Below are 16,856 nucleotides of genomic sequence, written 5' to 3'. Positions count from 1 at the left end.
GTTGTTTGCAAGTCAGAGGGAGGAGAGTCAGGCGTGTTTTTGTTTGTTTCAATTGGAACTGCATTATTAATCTCATAATCTCTTTTCACTCTAAGGTCTAGCTCAAAGTAATAAAACCTTCCACATACACGACCGCTGTGTGAGAGTATCCAAAAGCGTCAGTGTTTGGTTTACGTTTTTCCACTCACTCCCTCTCTTTTGCCATTTTGTTTGTGCTTGTGCACTCATCCGCTGATAGAGACATTGCAAAAACAGAGCATGGCAGACGACGCACAAAGAGAGGCAGAGCGAGAGCTGTGTGTAGTAGTGAGGCAGCGTGAGTGAAAGAGCGCGCGTACGCGACAGAGAGCAAATTCCTCTCATGCTAGTAAATTCTAACAGTGCTTTGCGCTTTGTCTGCTGCAATTCTTGTTGTTGTTGTTATATTTAGCATTGCATCCGTAGACGCAATTTATATAAAGTTTAATTGATTGGAAAATCAAATTGATTCGATTCGATTCGATTCGCACAGCAAAGGCAACAATAAAACGAAGCTGCGGCCACAGACACGTCCAAAGATATTACCCATAAACCCCGCAATGTACAGACCAGGTTATGCTCTAGTCTGCTCTGCTACGACTCCAAACAGAATTTCAGCGTCAAAGTCGTTTATTTGGAAACTATGTGCATATTTCATTGCATTACGGAACAAGCACATACTTTGACATGGATACATGGGCCAGATTGGGGGATAAAAAGCGGTGAGGTGAGAAAATGAATGAATCATCAATAAAATGACCTGCTTAAGGTGAAAATATATTTACTTTGTGGGAAGTAAACATAAAGAGGAAGGTAACCAAGAAGCAGAAAGAGAGTTGAGTGAAAATGAGCAGAGAGAGAGAGTGGAATAAATCTCATAAATGAAATAAGTTAATGCCACACCATCAAATGAGAGCAGAAATATGCAATTAATAAATAATATTATCATAGTAACCCGAACAGTTACCCTACAAAAGAGTAATGAACTGGCAACGAGACTACAAACAATTGCAAACGAGTAGGTAATCATGTAAAGAGTTAATGCAATGCAATCATTTACATACATTACCCCCCCACGCACCACATAACACCACACCTCTCCCCCAGCCCTGTCTCAGCGGACCAACTTTCAGCCATTGCATTTTATATCCACTTTAGTTTTAGCTTTCGCTCTCGCTCTCGCTCTCTCGTATTTTCACAATTGCTTTATTTCACTAGTGTTATCTAGCAAAAACGGGAGTTGAATAAACTGCTGCCCAGCACACACACACACACACAAAGCCGCACATCCGTTACCCCTCCACACTCTAAGAACTGTGAGTGGAGAGACAAGAGCCAACAAAAACAATGCACGTCTGTCATTAACAAACAGCGCAATACCTGTTTAATTTTTATTGTGAAACTTACCACACAGCGAGAGACACAGAGAGAGAGGAAGAGTGGGAGAGCTGAGAATTTTCTCAATCTCAATCTGCCACCCACCCACTCATTGTCGTCGTTGGAGGCGCCTCGGCTATCGAGCTAGAACGATATGTTTAATGGGTAAAAAGCAATAGAAAAACTTTTGCGTATAGCAAAGCAATTCAATTGAAAATAATTAGAAACGTAGCCAGAGTCAGTCAGCCAGGCAGGCCACATGGCGAAACTTCTTAATTGCCCGACTATAAATAGAGTACAGGTGGGAAAGAGTATGATAGTGCAAGGGAGGAGAGGGGAACAGAGCAAGTTGCATTATGCATAAGCCGACAACGCCAGAAAACAGAGACACACCGCACACCACCCGCACGTAGCGTATCCCAAGGTGTATTTAGTTGTAAGGTGAACAATAACTTATTCACCACGCGCCACGGATGGAGATTGGTCACCGAAAGAGATTTCACTGCGTCACCTTCTACCTAAACTCTGCTTGCGCGTATCCATTCAGACAGAGCGAAGCGAGAAATGACAGACAAATCGAAGAGATGCCAGTCGGAGCAAGAGCGAGGGCGAGGAAGAGAGCGAGAGATAGAGAGAAGAGAATTGCGTTTCTTGTAGCTGTATATAATCCGCGCTTTTATATTTTGAAGCTCAATCATTTTGAACTCTTCGCCTCTGACTGACCACTGACCACTGACCATGTGCCACCATCGTCTGCACATTTTGTTGCTGCTGCTGTCGCTCTTCAGCTTTGCTTTGCTCAGCAGCGGTAAGTTCAATGAACCTTAACGATCTTGGCTCTTTCTATAACACTTTCTTTGGCAGTGCATGGCCTGCCCTGGGGTGGACCCTCCTCGAATCATCGCGGCTCCAGCGGCGGACCTTCGTGGAATGGCGGCCCTGAGGAGGATCCCCGCAATATAATACTCCACGCGAATGGCAATGGCAAGTCCAATTATGGCCAAAGTCTGCGCCAGTGGCGTTACTGAGCGAGGAAACCAATTAAGTTTCATTTTAAATGGGAAAAATAATGAATTATTCATTTCAAATATTTATTATACATTTTCCAAGAACTAAACTTAATTAAAAAACAAATTCCATGTATGCTCAACGGGGAGGTACAATAGAAAAGAAAGATCTTGGCCTTCATAGATTTACCAAAGAACAAGCTTCCACGTCATTCCATTACTGATAAGCGAGATCCATAAAGATTGAGCGATAAACTGCCACCTTTCTGGCTTGGGAATTTTCGCAAGAAAAATATAATCCCAAACATAATCGAAGCTCTAGAAGTAAAGAAAGAAAAAATTCTCTAGAGTCTAGATTCTAGAATTTTGTTTGACTCTCTGCGAGTGACTCATGGGAGGCGGCAACGAGCGGCGGGTGCATCGATGATCGCCGGCAACCGCAAGTCGCGATGGCAAAACAAATAAATAATCGCCCGCGTTCTCTGGCAATTCCCGGTGACCCCAGCCCCAACCCCTGTGCTATCTTTTCCACCCAACCATATAGGGGAATGTATATTATAGAGTATACCCCATGGCCCAGTGCAGTGTAGTTGCGCGAATCGAGTAAACAGAGGCGACGCCGGCGTTTGTCGATGTATAAATAGCTGGCACTCGACTTGCCATTGAAATAGTCACTGCAAAATGGGCTTGGGTAGAACTTGTTTGATATTGAGGCTAATTGGCAGCGTCGCCTGCTTGGCTAGCGGTAAGTCACTTGAGTAATACCCACACCCTGCCACACCCACTAATGATCACTCTCTCTCTCTCTCTCTCTCTCTGCCTACCAGCCATGCCCCAAGGAGGGGATGCCGAGGAGCAAAAGCTTATCCACAGCGCGGGCAGCACTTACCTCTCCAATGGCGCGGGACAAATCATAAAGGGACCCAATGGCAAGACCATTCTGATTGGTTCCGATGGCCGTCAGATAGTGGCCGATGCCTCCGGCTCCGACGAGGATGTCTCCTTGGATGATGGAACCAGCGGCAACAACGTCATCATCAATGGCGGTCAGTCCAGCATCATCACGAGCAATGGCAGAACCCATCAGTACGCCACCGGCAACATCAACTACAGCACCCACAATGGCCACTCGGTGACTGTGGTCAATGGCGTCATCACGCTGACGGAGGGCGGCAAACAGTACCGTTTCGAGGCAAAACCTGCGGGTGTGGAGAAGCGCGAAACGATCGACATCAATGGCAAGCCGGCAACGGTGCAGTACTCCAACGGGGATGTCATTGTCGAGCTGGCCGATCAAACGGTCATTGCCAAGGTCGGCGATAGCTCCTTCATTGGTGATCGCCAGTCCTTTGAGAACCGCGACAAGCTGCAAGCGGAGGCGCTTCAGCAAGCCCAGCAAATCCAACAGCAAGTGCAGGCGGATGTCAACAGAATGATGCAGAATCTGAACGAGGAGCTGCAGAGGACTCTGGGCAATATACGCTTCTAGAGAACGAATTTTGGCATTAAAATAGTGCTGCAATACAACAAAAAAACCCCGTGATGAAGTTCGGATTCAAAATAAATCTATAACTTTATTGCACAAATTTGAGTTTTCGCTGATTGCTGAGAGTGTGTTTTTGCAACGATTTTCAATGAGGCAGCTGTGGGATTAAGAGGTTCGATTCTAGCTAAAGATGTGTCTAATGCTTGATGGATATTTTGTGCAAAATTTCGTTGAAATGTCATCAGAAATGAGTGATTAGTTGGCAGGGAAGAAGACTGATCAAGAGGATCACAGATGAAACTTTTATCCTAAATGTTTTCTCTAAAACTTGATCCCTTAACTGTAGAAGTTCCAGAGCACTCAGAATGTCTACAAAAACCATGCAAATTCGTCACTAATTAAGTTATAATTTATTTCCAAGCTGCCTTAAGTGTTGCGACAATGTAGGAAGACACTTTCAGACACTCTCAGACTGCCATCAAAAGCTCAAGCCATTTGCCACGCTTTGCTCTACCCGAATGGAGCTATAAATAGCTGCAACTCGACTTGCCATAAAAATAGTCGCTGCAAAATGGTTCTAGCTGGAACTTGGATTATATTGGGGTTGTCTGTGAGCAGCGCCTGCCTGGCTAGCGGTAAGAGATTTACCCTTCCATGAACTTGATCCTTCAAGTAATATCTTTCTGCCTTTTAGCTGCACCTCAGTTGCTGGACTTCCAGGAGGACACCTCGCTGTACGACGACAATCTGAGTTTTATCCAAGGCGATGGCCAGAAATTCGCCTCCTCTGCCACAACCATCATGGACAATGGCCACACCTTAATCCACGGCACGGGAGATAGCAACAAAATCAGCTACAATGGACACACAATCCTCGTGGAACACGGCGTCATTCGGCTGTTGGAGGGGGACAAGCCGTACACCTTCCGTCCGCAGGCGGACAGTGTGGAGACTCGCAAATCAGTCAGCATTAATGGCCACCCAGCCACAGTGCAGTTCTCGCGGGGAAATATATTTGTGCATCTGCCCGATGGCACGGTGGTGGCCAAGAGTGGCAACAACTACTTTGTGGGCGATCGCTATGCGGTGGAGAATCGCGACACGATGCTGCACAAAGGCCATCTCTAGCAGCACAACAACCCAACAACGAACAACATTCGCTTCGCTGTGCTCCGTGGGGGCGTCATAAAAATGCTAAATATATTTACTGAGAAAATACAATTGGTTTTTTCCCCATTTACTGGTGCGAACGAACCATCTATCAGCTGATCATGCAAATTGGCACAGAGAGCTTAGGTATAAGCTGTGTGCCAGTCGCAACCCAATGCCCGGTCTATGGGGGGAGTTGCTTACTTGGAACTGGATTGATTGATTGCCAAGTTATTCCATGAATGAAACTTGCCGTTAATAAATTAGAGCTTAGAGATGTGCAGGCTGCTCGCTAGTGCTGCATAAACCATCGATATAAACGTAATTTGATCTCTAGCGTTGAAGCCGTAGCGGGAGCCAGCGTAGAGCCTCTTCGGATGCGTCGTTCGGGCAGTGACAAACTCACCCTCCGCGCTGCTCTCCGAGGGCAAAGTGATCAGCACCGTGTGACGATGATGCTCCAGCGTAACCATTTCCTTGTAGAATTTCACTTGCTGCTGGCTTTGGCTTTGGTTATTTTCATGCCGTGTTTGGTGGCGCACACTTTGTAGTCCTTGTACATGCCACAACGATTGGCGTTGCCGCGCATGTAGAGTGCCGCATGCTTCTCGAAGGAATTATCCTCATCGGGATTCCGTTTTGGTGTCTGTCTGCAGTTGGAATGGAAGTTTCTGCCAGTCAATGCTCTGTGGTTCTGCCTTGTGGCGTATCCAATGGATTCCATTTGCCAGTAATTACTGTGTCGCTGCTTTAAGTTTCCATTTCCTGCTATTTCCTGTCAAATCCAATGCTTAAAAATCCCACAGCGTTGTCGTCAGCGAGGCGCGACCTTCATGAAGTTTGACTGTACGTGTCCCGCATGCCTAATTAGGCATTAGGGACAGGACACTCCCCACACTCCTTGTAGTCTCAACTTAAGGGATTTGTTTCTGACTTTGCATAAAGTACAAACAACAAACACAAACGGGCATTCGACTTAGATGTAGCTTTATTTTCAGTCTCTTAAATTTGGGTTCTTAAATATTTAACACAATTTTCAATAGCGCCGGTTGCCGTAGTAGGAATAGCCGTAGGAATTGCCATAGCCATAGCCGCGGCCATAGCCACTGGGGTATGTGGCATAAGGCTGCTGCACCACAATGGGCTGCACCACCACGGGCTTGGAGAGTAAATATTTCAGCAGATGGCGTGGCTCACGGAGGAGCGCAGGATCCTCCTGGTTCTCCGCTGTTGTCCCGGCGGATGTGGCAGCTGATTCAGCAGCAGCGTCAGCAGCTGGCAGAGCAGAATGTGCGCCGAGCTCAGCAGGAAATGCCAACACCAAGGCCAGAGTTAGGCTGCCGAGCAGGAGAAATGCAACGAACTTCATCTTGCAACGAGGATCTTCGAACTGTTTGGTTGGAGATTGAAAACTGAGGCTTATATACTATAGCGAGAAACAGGTAGGAACTACCTGTAGCTGCTACCTGCTGCTAATCACCCAAACAGCTGCCAAGGATTATCCTTCAGCCCTTCCCAGTAACACAGTTCAGAGGATAAATGTTCTTTGTTGATTTTTGGAATGCTTGAAAACAGTTTTATTGTGCGCTTTGGTTTTCCCTTTTGCCTTGCTCGATGTGGTTCCCATTGACACTGCTAAAACGCCCAACCATATACCATATACGTGATGGATCCTGCCTGGATCCTGATGCTGTTTACATTTGCGGTGGTGCCGGCAAGCCCTCGGGTGGTGGCGGCAAGCCGGGTGGAGCCTGACGACGTTGCTGCAGTTGGGGGAAGGGGTGGAAAATTCAAGTAAAGCCTCGACTCGAGATGCGTCTCAAACTTACTCTCAATTCCTTGGGTGGTGGTGCTGGCTCCTCATTGGCCACAGCGCGGCGGGACTGGTTACAATTGATACAAAATAAAGGATAATCGAGTGCAAAAGGGATACAAAACTTACCCTGAACTGCTTGGGCGGTGGCGGCTGCTCCTCATTCGCCACCTTCGCGGACTCCTGGCTCAGCTCGCGGACATGGCGCCCTGCCTAGAAGGAGGCAGGTAAGAAAACGTTGCATTAGCAGAGCTAAGCTGTGGATGCCCAACTGCCACACTTACCCGCTGAAAGAGTGTGCCACGGAGTTTGGGTTGCTGCGTGGCAGGCGGAGGGAAATGTTGCAGAAAATATTTGCCATAAATGAGCAAGGACTCACCTCGGCGGCGCTGCTGGAGCCACTGCCATGTCCCTCGGCGCCAAAGAGCATCAAAGCCACAACGTAAATAACCAAAACGGCACAAAATAGCTTCATTTGAGAGCTGTTTCCAATAGAAATAGAATGCCAGAAGATGCTTAAAGGTGTACTACAAGTCGGCTGGATATACGTTGGCTTTTATAGGCATGGTCTGCCCCATGTTGTGGCATCTGTAATTGGGCCTTATCCCACATCTTGTTAGTCGCCAAAACATGTCAATGGGCTGCTAAATCATAGTTATTAGCAGATGGAACACTGAAGATAAAATGGCAAACATGGAGACTACGCGGGGCTACAATTGCATGTGCATAATGGATCTCCCTCACTGATCAGTTATCGTTCAACCTTCAAGCTTATTTCTCCATCAAATAATTAGCCGGCTTGGCTTAAGTCTGTGTTGGCCACAGCAAATTCGGTTCTTTTATGGCTGCAATCTCCGTGTTCCATTACAGAAGGCGTTCCCCTGCACCCCCTTGGCATCTGCCGCTGGACAAATGATGGCAACTCCCGCGCTCTCCAAGGTGCTGCTATTTTTCATCATTTCCGCTCCATGTTTGCTCTGCTCTGCAGCTTTTTGCATAATTTTGAAATTATAACGCGCTTTGATGTTGTCTTCGAGGCAAGAAAAACACAGCGACAAACAGCGACAACATCCTTGGCCACGTCCAAGTCAAATAAGGCAATGCAGGCGACAGTACAGAGAGAGAGAGAGAGAGAGAGGAAAAAGTAAGACAGAGGAGAAAGAGAGGAAAGACAGTGGAGTTGGAGGAACCAGCGAACGCGACAGCGCGAGACAAAGGGAAAGTGTAAATAAAAAGGGGAACGCAAACAGCGCGCAATGGTCGACGGATTAGATGCCCTGCAAAGGGGGATGGACACCTTCTATTTAAGAGATCGCTGAGATCTTTGGGTAATATTTGTGTTTGTTGGTGGATCCTCTTGATATGGTTTATGATCTAATATAAATCCTCTACTGTTCTAAGCTCTAACAACAATCTGCTCAAAGTTGAAGCCACATGCCCTGCTGCCTGGCATTCTCTCACCACCTGCCATGACAAACTTCACTACGAAATCGTTTGACTCTCTCTGGCAGTGTGCACAAATAAATAAGCGCACTTTTTTCTCATTTCCGTTGCTTACTTTGACGTGTTTAGTTTTTGATGTGAAACATTCTCGCACGCAGTGAAGACAGTTAGTGTGCGGGGAGTGGGGGGGACTTAGCACAGTGCGAAAGAGAGGCAGAGCGAGAGGCGGGGGTAACTGCCCCTTTCCTGTTGTACCCTCTGCTCTGCTTCGCTCAGATGATGTCTTGCTCTGGACTCCGCTCTCTCTTACACCCTCTCTTATTCCAGCACTCTCTTACAGCCTCACCTACTCCCTCTCTCTCTCTCTCTCTTACTGTCGCCGTCTCTTACTGTCGCCGTTCGGCTTCCTCTTTTTGTCTGTGTGCGAAACTTTTCTCATTAGAAAACTTTTACTATTTCCGCTACTCAACGCCAAACGCAAACAACAAACGACAAAAATGGCGAAAATACATAAAAAAAAACACACAGAAAGGGAGAGAGAGAAAGGCAGAAGAGAACGAACACCATTCGGATAGGGATAAAGGACAGATGAATGCGTAAATGTGTTGTAAATAAAATGTTTGATGCGAATCAGTAAGCCCAAAATGCAGGGACACAAAGCATCCATATAGAGATGGTAGGGAACGTGCCAAAACTCACGGAAGAACTGCAGGGATAAGACTCAGAGGTGGATATATCTTTGGCCGAGAAAAGCGTCTCTAAGAGTATCTTCGTGGAACCACTATAAATTCACTCGATCTGGCTCTTCAAACCAGCTCCCAAGAAACAATCTTGCAGGCAACAAAAAATACTCAAAAGTCTACCTTAAGGATAGAGCCCAGGGGCAAACTTGGCTGCTCCTTGGGCTCCCTTTTGGGCCCTCCTTGGGGGCTTTCCCTGTAGACAACAAAACAAAGGACGAGCGCGCGGGGGGGTGCTCATAAAAATGGTCTCTTATTAAATTTTCTTGCCTGCAAAATCAATAAATCAAAAGGAACAAAGGGGGAGGGCAGTCGTAGGGCGGGGGGCATGCAGCTTACCTCAGTTTCAATTCAATTCAATCAGATTTTCTTATTTGATTTGAACTTTACCGCTGTAAACCGTCAAGGAAGAGGAGTGGCAGGGGAAGTCCTAGTCCTACCTGGGGGCTGTCTTCCTGTTGCCCTGAGTGCTGACTGCCGACTGCCGACTGCCAACTGCCAACTGTCGACTGTCGACTCTCGGGTACTGCCACTTCTTCCTGTTTCCTGCGCTTGCAGCGCACTTCCTTCGAGTACCTAGAATTTGCTCTAATTTGATTTTGAACGGCAGCCTCTGTGTTCTGCTGTGTTCTGCTTCCCCCGGCTCTGCGTTTTTGACTCGCCAAATATTGATTTCAACAGCGCCAAAGAGGGGCACAGGGAGACGCTTTGAAAGCTGCCTAAAATCAGCCGCAACTTGGTCAACTTTAGAGCCAAGAGATGGCACCTCCTAATGGGCTATTAAGTTGTCACACGATGCACCATTAGCAGCCCATCGATTCACAAATGGCTGGACATTTAATGCGGCATAAGTAGCAAGTGAAATTAATGCACCAGCCCTGTCCGTTGTGTCCCAAAGTGCCGCTAATGCAAAACATAAAGCAAGGAGCAGGGCACATGCCAATACCCGCTCCCGCTCCCTCTCTCTCTCTCTCTCTCTCAATGGAGGGACTCTGCCAGTCACGTGCTTGGGTTGGAGGCAAACGAGAGGGAGCATCACGAACCGGATAATGATCAACGAACTGTATACGTTTCCGCAATCGTAGTCAAATCGACAAACATGCACACAAAGTGCAACGGCTGCTGCTGCTGCTGCTCCATCGAGAGCTCCTGCTGCAGCAGGTCCTGCTCCAGTTGCGACTAAGTCCTTGCTGCCTGACACTTGAGGGGGGGAGGAAGTACTGGGGGGCGCACTCTGCATCGGCATCGGCATCGGCATCGACGCCATCGAAGCGAAGGCCATGACAGCTTTAGCTGTGGCCCAAGCAGCTTATGCCACGACAAACCCCCCCCCGACCCGCCACCCCATTGCCGTTCCCGTTTGAATATTTTGCATTATTGATAAACTGCTTTCTCGTAGTCGTCATCGTTGTCGTTGTCGTTCTCGTTGTCGTGGCACAGAAATAAAGCAGCGGCAAAAGAATATTTATGACACGACGAGCACAAAAATATGTACAGGAAGGAGTCACAGGGAGTGGCATTCACCAGGGTCCCCGGCACGCCCCAAAGCTCGAAACGTGTCGGGCATTAAGCGCTTGAACGTGTGTAACAGGACCTACTTCCAGGACACCGCACCTCCAACAGGATTGAACGTATTCTTACAGACATTTGGCTCCGGCGATACATTGCCCATCCGTTTGGGGCAGCACCAGATCTCAGCTCTATTGGCCACTTACTCAAGGGACTGCAAACCCCCGGCTTTGCATGTCAAACCAAATGGAATTATTTATCAACTTATCCGAAAGATGATAGCGTATCCAAATAGCTTAGAATTTAGCTGCAAAAAATTGCATTCTTAGTGTCTTAGAAAAGTCTGCAAAAATGCCAGGAAACCCATGAGCTTTGTGTGGCTCCAAGGACAGGAGAAGGAGCGTTGGCAGGGAAGGGAGTTTGCTGCACCACGGACTACGCAGGACACGCGAAAAATGCTGCTAAAAAGCAGCTACAGTCGCAGCCGCAGTTCCAAAATCATTTGCCAGACCAATTTGGTCTCGGCTCACACACAGTCGCTGCAAAAAGTATGTCCATGTAGGTTGTAATTGCATTTGCTTTGTTGTTGCATACCAAAAGGCATACAGAGAGGCGGCGCACGGCACGCCACAAAGGGACACAGAACATCAGATATATACAGTCGATATTGGATATTGGTACAATAGGAATACCTTCTTGCTTGGCCACATATTCGCTGAGTCTGAGTGGAAAGGAACCTCCACAAATTGTGAGCTAATTATGGGATTCGGAAATCGAATTTATAGTTTTTACTGCGGATGATGGATCAGGGATCCATTGGTACTGCTGAACTGTTGAATTCCATTACATCCACCGATGGTTGAATGAGTTCTTAAAGTTTTTATCGATATCAATTGTTTATTTTATAGCCTGAAACCTTTTTGCTTTACAGCAATTACTGTGGTGCGGAGAGTGGCTTAAATATTTATTTAGCGATGATATGCAGGCGAAGCTGACTGTTGATTCTCTCTCAAAGAGTGCCAAAGAATGCCTTTCAGCTGCTACAATTATCTCCACTATATACCCCGCCATTCTCCCCATTACAGGGTATGGGCGCAATCCAGTCAAATGGGCGTGGTCATTGTGGCATTGCGCCTGTGTCTGGTACGCACACATCACGTAGAGCGTAGAGCGAAGTTGCCGCAACTAAAACTTCATCAATTTGCCTGGCGAATCCTTTGCCTCTCGGCTCTCCTTCCTCTGCGAATGCGTCTGGTGTTTTACACACACACACACACACACACACACACTCGTGCAGTTGTCCAGCTCATAAAGGACATTACAGACCCATGGCCACGGCTTTGGTTTGAGTTTCATTTTGTATCATTTCCAGAGACTCCATCCAGCCAGCCATCGCTCCCTCCTTTTTGTCCATTAATGCCTGACGTTTTATTTATGATTAATTACAGCGTTTAAAAGTCCATAAATTTTCAGTGCAAAAATGCATTTTTTATTGACGAAAAATAATTAAATAACGTCACAGCCATAATGAGAGAGCTCCACAAGGTGGACAGGACTCCGGCTCCGGCTCCGGCTCCGGCTCCTGGGTCCCGCTCAATGAAATATGAATTTACATTAAAGAATTTTTGTGCAGCCTTTGATTTAAATATCCGTTGACTTGATTACATTACGGGCAGTGCTGGACAGTCAGCGTAAAAGGCAGAAAATAATATTTATAAAAATAATGGTCAAAGTTGAAGAAATTTGTAATGTTTTAATTGGTAGAAAAATGCGACTTTGAGTCATTATATTTTTGAGATTGTTCATTTTAAGATCTCGAATTAAAATTTATGTGAAAGTTGGTAACATTTTCTAGCAAAAGAATATTTTTTTATTGATATTCGAGCTGCAATTGCTGAATAAAAATTATAATAAAGAGAGAAGTCCCGGAGTCAAATCACGGTTTAAACAAAAATGATTTTCGGGTGACTTTTTCGTACATTTTATAGATAGGAAAGTGATCTACGGATTCGGGCCTACAACCTAATTTTTTCTCGTGCAAAGTACATTCAAAACTTTGCCATTTGTTGCACAGTGTAATTTACAGAGAATCTCAGTTAAATTTAATAATTTTTCAGCTGCTGGCAGGTCGAGCTCCCGCACCATTGATCAGCTTTGTTTTTGATTATTTCTTTGTTTTCGCCAATTCCACAGATTCTGCCGCTAATTTCTTTGATTATCATAAACGGACACCACAAATGCGCCGTCATCCTGCCGATAGCCCAGTCCATTGTACACCACATAGGTCCAGAAGTACAGGGTATCACCCAGATTCAGCACCGTCTCACGATCCCGGAAAGTCCAACGTCCACGTTTCGCTTTGGGTATGTCGCGGGACCAGCGACCCGCCTCCAGGCCATCAAACTCCTCGTTCAGCTTGCCATGGAAGGCGAACAGCGAGATGCCCTCCGCATCCGGTATGGAGACCTCGAATCCCTTGGGATAGAACACACGCACACGGGCCTCTGGCACCTCGTAGCCGTGGGCGTGGCCGGCGCAAGCCAGCACCACCGATAGGAGGGTCACAGAGAGCCAAAGGCGAACCATGGAGCGGCGGCGGCAATGCTGCGGAAACGATTTCAAGAACAGAACTGGCACGGGGGACAGCGAAAAGAAGAAACAAACGGTACTAGCAGAGGGGAGAGAGAACAGAAGCCTAATCTTTAAACGCCACTAGCAGGGGGAGAGCACGAACAGTTATTCCGTCTGCTTTGAGAGATTAGCAATGAAGAGAGAGAGAGAGAGAGGGATCGCAAGAGAGCGCACGCAAGAGAGCGCACGCAAGAGAGCGCGAATCTTTATTTTGGAATCCGTTATTATTTACGAGCTGCTCTCAGCGACAGCAAACAATTGGCCATGCCGTAGCCATAGCCACAGGAATCCAATTCATCCCCGAACTCTGCCTGACACTTGGCCACGCTGCTGTTCCACGACGCCTTTTGGGCCTCCACCACCATATACTGCTCCATGTGCAGCTGCCCATCTTCATCCATAATGTGCATGTCGTAGAGTATGCAAGTGGCAAAACACCTGAAGGAACGATCCAGAACGATCGAGCTCCCGTGCTCCTGCCAATTGTCCAGAAATAATCGCTGCTCCTCTGGTGTGGTGTCAATTTGGCTGCGACACGGATTAAACATGACAGTGTTGCACTGTGGGAGAGACAATGCCCAGCAAACAGATGGTGGAACTCATCAATTGGGATCGATCAAACGAACTTACGTAGGCATAGCCATAAAAGAGCAACAGCGAAAGAAGCGCAGACAGAAATGGAGGCGACATGTTTCCACTCGAAATTTGGTTTGTGCACACCTACTTATAGGCAGTATGAGATCTGATTAGTGTTTTATATGGCAAAAACAAATTACGCTCATGAAATCTGATGCTGCCTGCGAGTGACTAATTGGAGAGCTGAAAGATGCAGATCCAGAGATATTGCCCCATTTCAAAAGCCAATTTTGATTCGTTTGCAGCTCATAATTGATTTATTTTGAATGCTATTCGTATAGTTGCAGACTGTTCAAGGATGATACTGTCCATCCTCCACCTCACCGTGCTCGGACTGGGCAGCAAGGGCCAAGCGCTGTGCCTCCTGCTGTGCCCCAATGGCCGCATGCTCCGCCGCGATGCGCTCGAAGGCGTTCAGATGCTTCTGCGTTGCATGCGCCACAGCGGCGCTGGCGTGAGGAGCTGCAGCTAGAGACTGCAGGGGGAGAGGAGGAAGTGTAATGTGGAATGTGGAAAAGAAAAGCTTCAGTGGCCAGTTCTACTCACCGCTTGGCCGGGCGTGTGGCTCGCATGCTCTTGCGCAATGCGATTGTATGCCTCGAAATGTCTGCGCTTGGCTGCCTTGACGGCGGCACTGTCCTCCAGCTGGTGGCTCAGCTGCGGATGGAAGCCGTTCTCATCGGCCACATACTGCACTGTGCGCACTTGGTTCTTGGGATCCACGTAGGAGAAGGCGCCGCGAATGACACCCGAACCATCGGAGACCTCCGTGTGCTGGCGATCCACATGGCCGGGCGCACGTCCAGCCTGATAGCTGAACACATAGGGATTGGCTGGGCTGTGTTTCTCCTGATGCTGCTGGTTGAGCAGGTGAGACACATCGCTGGCCACGCTCCAAGCGTACACGACCTTCAGTTTGCGAGAAAAACAAAGCAGGAAGAGTGGGCGCCCACTCCCCGTTAGGTCAGCCACACAACTCCCACACACGCCGCACGACTCACCAAAATGATCATCAATTGCTGCTTCATGGCCATGTCTATTGTCTGAGTCCGAGTCTAGTGTGTTCGGCACTGCCTCCGCTGTTGAGCTTCGAACGGTAACTGAAACTGAGACTTGGGCAACATCTTGTGTTCAGCGTCGTGCCAGCAGTTCATCCACACAAACAGGTCTGCTGCGGTCTGTAGCTTTACGAGCCACAAGCGAAGCGCCCCGCTCCGAGGCCGAAACTTGTTTTCAACATTTTTGCATTGCCGCCCCAAACAAGGTAAACATTTTGGCATTAAAACTGGCAATAAACACATAAATTAATGAATTTTAAGTCACTTAGTCATTGAAGAGATTATTGCAGCTTAGAAATCGATACTAGAGGGACATCTTTGAGCGTAGTAGGAACTATTTTATAACTTAATTAATTTACAAATCGCTAAGCTAACTCCTTCATTGTCTGCTCTATCCAATCATTGTACTCCGCGACTCTTGTGTAGATGCCTGGGAACATGGCATGGGCACAGCCCATGCCCCAGGACACTATGCCGTAGAGTCGCATGCGTCCATTGAGGCTGATGACCAGCGGACCACCGGAATCTCCCTGGCAGCTGTCGCGTCCGCCTTGTGGTGTGCCCGCGCAAAACATGCTGCTGGTCACGGTGCCAGCGCCAAAGTAGTTCCTGGCGCACTGCGCTTGGTCGCGCTGCTGTACGACTGTGTAGCGCAGACGCTTCTCTGGCTGCAGCTGGGAGATCGCTTGGCTGCCCCAGCCGCTGACAAAGAGCTGAGAGGAGGGCTGGTCCTGCCTGGTGGCCAGCACAATGGGTTGAATGCTGCTGCTGTAGACGAGTGGCTGCTGCAGCTGTATGAGCGCAATGTCGTTGTTCATACGCGTTGGCTGGTGGAAGTTCGGATGCGGCACGATCCGCAGAACACGCGTGTAGCTGCCGCCTGTCGTCCACTCGCTGCTGCCTGCTCGAATCGCATAGTACTGTGGCTTGCTGTACTCCAGCACGCAGTGTGCGGCGGTCAGGATATGGGTGGGTGAGAGGATGGCGCCGCCGCAGACATGCCGCGTGCCCAGCTGCAGCGAGACCTGATGCGGAAAGTGGACAATGCTCGTCTCCCAGCCGCCCACAATGCGGCCATCCTGCGGCTGTCCAGTGGTGTTGTTCTCGGTGGCTGCCGCCAGCCAGATGCACCACAGAGATATTCCCAAGCGTAAGCTAAGCATCTTGCCTGTCGACTGTGCTGAACTCTGCCTTGGGGTCGTCTTCTTATAGCCGGGATCGGGTCTCTGTGGCTATATCTTATCTTATCTCCTGCTCGGCAGACGCAGATTTCTGCTGGCAGTCACGGTCTCTAGGTGGCCTTAGCCAGGGTCAGGGGCTGACCTTGTGCCCTGACTATCTTTGGTATTTATGGAAATATTTATGGATGGGCTTGGATAGGTGATACAAGGTTGTGCCGGGTGTGTGCTAGGTGTGGCGTGGTGTGTTGTGTGCTTCTAATGCCTAGGCTTTTGCTCTTCCAATCATCTTTCCATGGCCGTCACCTGCTCCTTGAGGTAATCCAAATGATTGACACTGTCCTGCATCACATCATACTGGTAGCCCACGTGCTGCAGGATCAGGCTCATCTTTTGCAGATTCTGATTGCTGTAGTCCGACACGACGTCCACCTGCGTGAAGTTCTTCAGCGTTTGATGCATAATCTGAGGGATAAAAGTTAGCTACAGCCATTGAAAAACATAAATGAATGCCTCACCTCATTGGATTTGGATGCACGCACAACCTGTCGTGCCACAGAGCCTGCAATTGCCACAGTAAAGTTAATAAATTTGTTCAGCAAATCCTCTTGGGTGTCCCCCAATTCTCACCCAAATTATTCACATTTATCCCCACGCGGGCACACAGGCGTTTCTTGGATTCATCGAAGAGGTGACGGGCACTCGAACTAGATGCAGATGCCATTTTATTAATCAGTAAACAATGTTTTAAATGTTATTTAATTTTTATTTATTTATTTATTTTTTTTTTTACTTTAATTGGATGGTCGAT

At 47.8% G+C, this 16,856-nt stretch overlaps 10 protein-coding genes across 14 annotated transcripts; 3 read left to right on the top strand and 7 right to left on the bottom strand.

The window, feature by feature from the left end:
* Positions 1-2,084: 2,084 nt before the first annotated feature.
* On the top strand, positions 2,085-2,497 carry LOC117590388. Of its 2 annotated transcripts, none has more exons than XM_034282975.1 (2): positions 2,085-2,203; positions 2,260-2,497. In XM_034282975.1, exons 1-2 carry the CDS (start codon positions 2,134-2,136, stop codon positions 2,421-2,423), a joined length of 234 nt encoding a protein of 77 aa, XP_034138866.1. In that variant the 5' UTR covers positions 2,085-2,133; the 3' UTR covers positions 2,424-2,497. The 2 variants fall into 2 exon arrangements, with proteins under 2 accessions (XP_034138866.1, XP_034138876.1); XM_034282985.1 differs by having other exon boundaries at positions 2,085-2,200; positions 2,260-2,480.
* Positions 2,498-2,996: 499 nt separating this feature from the next.
* LOC117590377 lies at positions 2,997-3,926 on the top strand. The gene is made up of 2 exons (XM_034282947.1): positions 2,997-3,147; positions 3,230-3,926. Exons 1-2 carry the CDS (start codon positions 3,084-3,086, stop codon positions 3,889-3,891), a joined length of 726 nt encoding a protein of 241 aa, XP_034138838.1. The 5' UTR covers positions 2,997-3,083; the 3' UTR covers positions 3,892-3,926.
* A 468-nt stretch (positions 3,927-4,394) lies between these two features.
* LOC117590383 lies at positions 4,395-5,109 on the top strand. The gene is made up of 2 exons (XM_034282961.1): positions 4,395-4,523; positions 4,583-5,109. Exons 1-2 carry the CDS (start codon positions 4,460-4,462, stop codon positions 5,014-5,016), a joined length of 498 nt encoding a protein of 165 aa, XP_034138852.1. The 5' UTR covers positions 4,395-4,459; the 3' UTR covers positions 5,017-5,109.
* An 898-nt stretch (positions 5,110-6,007) lies between these two features.
* Positions 6,008-6,442, bottom strand: LOC117583009. The gene has a single exon (XM_034271164.1). It carries the CDS (start codon positions 6,404-6,406, stop codon positions 6,074-6,076), a length of 333 nt encoding a protein of 110 aa, XP_034127055.1. The 5' UTR covers positions 6,407-6,442; the 3' UTR covers positions 6,008-6,073.
* A 142-nt stretch (positions 6,443-6,584) lies between these two features.
* On the bottom strand, positions 6,585-7,389 carry LOC117582988 (proline-rich protein HaeIII subfamily 1). 4 transcript variants are annotated; one of them, XM_034271129.1, is made up of 5 exons: positions 7,230-7,388; positions 7,135-7,167; positions 6,980-7,063; positions 6,867-6,920; positions 6,585-6,800 (listed from the first exon to the last, which is right to left on the bottom strand). In XM_034271129.1, the coding sequence occupies exons 1-5, from the start codon at positions 7,323-7,325 to the stop codon at positions 6,732-6,734; spliced, it is 336 nt and encodes a 111-aa protein (XP_034127020.1). In that variant the 5' UTR covers positions 7,326-7,388; the 3' UTR covers positions 6,585-6,731. The 4 variants fall into 4 exon arrangements, with proteins under 4 accessions (XP_034127020.1, XP_034127030.1, XP_034127043.1 ...); XM_034271139.1 differs by lacking the exon at positions 7,135-7,167 and having other exon boundaries at positions 7,230-7,389; XM_034271152.1 differs by lacking the exon at positions 6,867-6,920.
* Positions 7,390-12,522: 5,133 nt separating this feature from the next.
* On the bottom strand, positions 12,523-13,158 carry LOC117580238 (gram-negative bacteria-binding protein 3). Its single transcript, XM_034266663.1, has one exon. The coding sequence runs from the start codon at positions 13,126-13,128 to the stop codon at positions 12,745-12,747; it is 384 nt and encodes a 127-aa protein (XP_034122554.1). The 5' UTR covers positions 13,129-13,158; the 3' UTR covers positions 12,523-12,744.
* Positions 13,159-13,332: 174 nt separating this feature from the next.
* On the bottom strand, positions 13,333-13,863 carry LOC117580248 (general odorant-binding protein 57e). Its single transcript, XM_034266675.1, has 2 exons — positions 13,804-13,863; positions 13,333-13,733 (listed from the first exon to the last, which is right to left on the bottom strand). Exons 1-2 carry the CDS (start codon positions 13,861-13,863, stop codon positions 13,398-13,400), a joined length of 396 nt encoding a protein of 131 aa, XP_034122566.1. The 3' UTR covers positions 13,333-13,397.
* Positions 13,864-14,043: 180 nt separating this feature from the next.
* On the bottom strand, positions 14,044-14,949 carry LOC117585817 (cuticle protein 16.8). The gene is made up of 3 exons (XM_034275550.1): positions 14,811-14,949; positions 14,356-14,718; positions 14,044-14,284 (listed from the first exon to the last, which is right to left on the bottom strand). The coding sequence occupies exons 1-3, from the start codon at positions 14,841-14,843 to the stop codon at positions 14,102-14,104; spliced, it is 579 nt and encodes a 192-aa protein (XP_034131441.1). The 5' UTR covers positions 14,844-14,949; the 3' UTR covers positions 14,044-14,101.
* Positions 14,950-15,088: 139 nt separating this feature from the next.
* Positions 15,089-16,061, bottom strand: LOC117585805 (trypsin 3A1). Its single transcript, XM_034275523.1, has one exon. The coding sequence runs from the start codon at positions 16,028-16,030 to the stop codon at positions 15,233-15,235; it is 798 nt and encodes a 265-aa protein (XP_034131414.1). The 5' UTR covers positions 16,031-16,061; the 3' UTR covers positions 15,089-15,232.
* Positions 16,062-16,296: 235 nt separating this feature from the next.
* LOC117585834 lies at positions 16,297-16,833 on the bottom strand. The gene is made up of 3 exons (XM_034275575.1): positions 16,676-16,833; positions 16,564-16,607; positions 16,297-16,510 (listed from the first exon to the last, which is right to left on the bottom strand). Exons 1-3 carry the CDS (start codon positions 16,767-16,769, stop codon positions 16,331-16,333), a joined length of 318 nt encoding a protein of 105 aa, XP_034131466.1. The 5' UTR covers positions 16,770-16,833; the 3' UTR covers positions 16,297-16,330.
* Positions 16,834-16,856: the final 23 nt, after the last annotated feature.

Source organism: Drosophila guanche, unplaced genomic scaffold (assembly GCF_900245975.1).
Source record: "Drosophila guanche unplaced genomic scaffold, DGUA_6, whole genome shotgun sequence".
Classification (NCBI taxonomy): Eukaryota; Metazoa; Arthropoda; class Insecta; order Diptera; family Drosophilidae; genus Drosophila; species Drosophila guanche.
The sequence above is the reverse complement of the archived record's forward strand: the minus strand, read 5'-3'. Positions and strand labels throughout refer to the sequence as shown.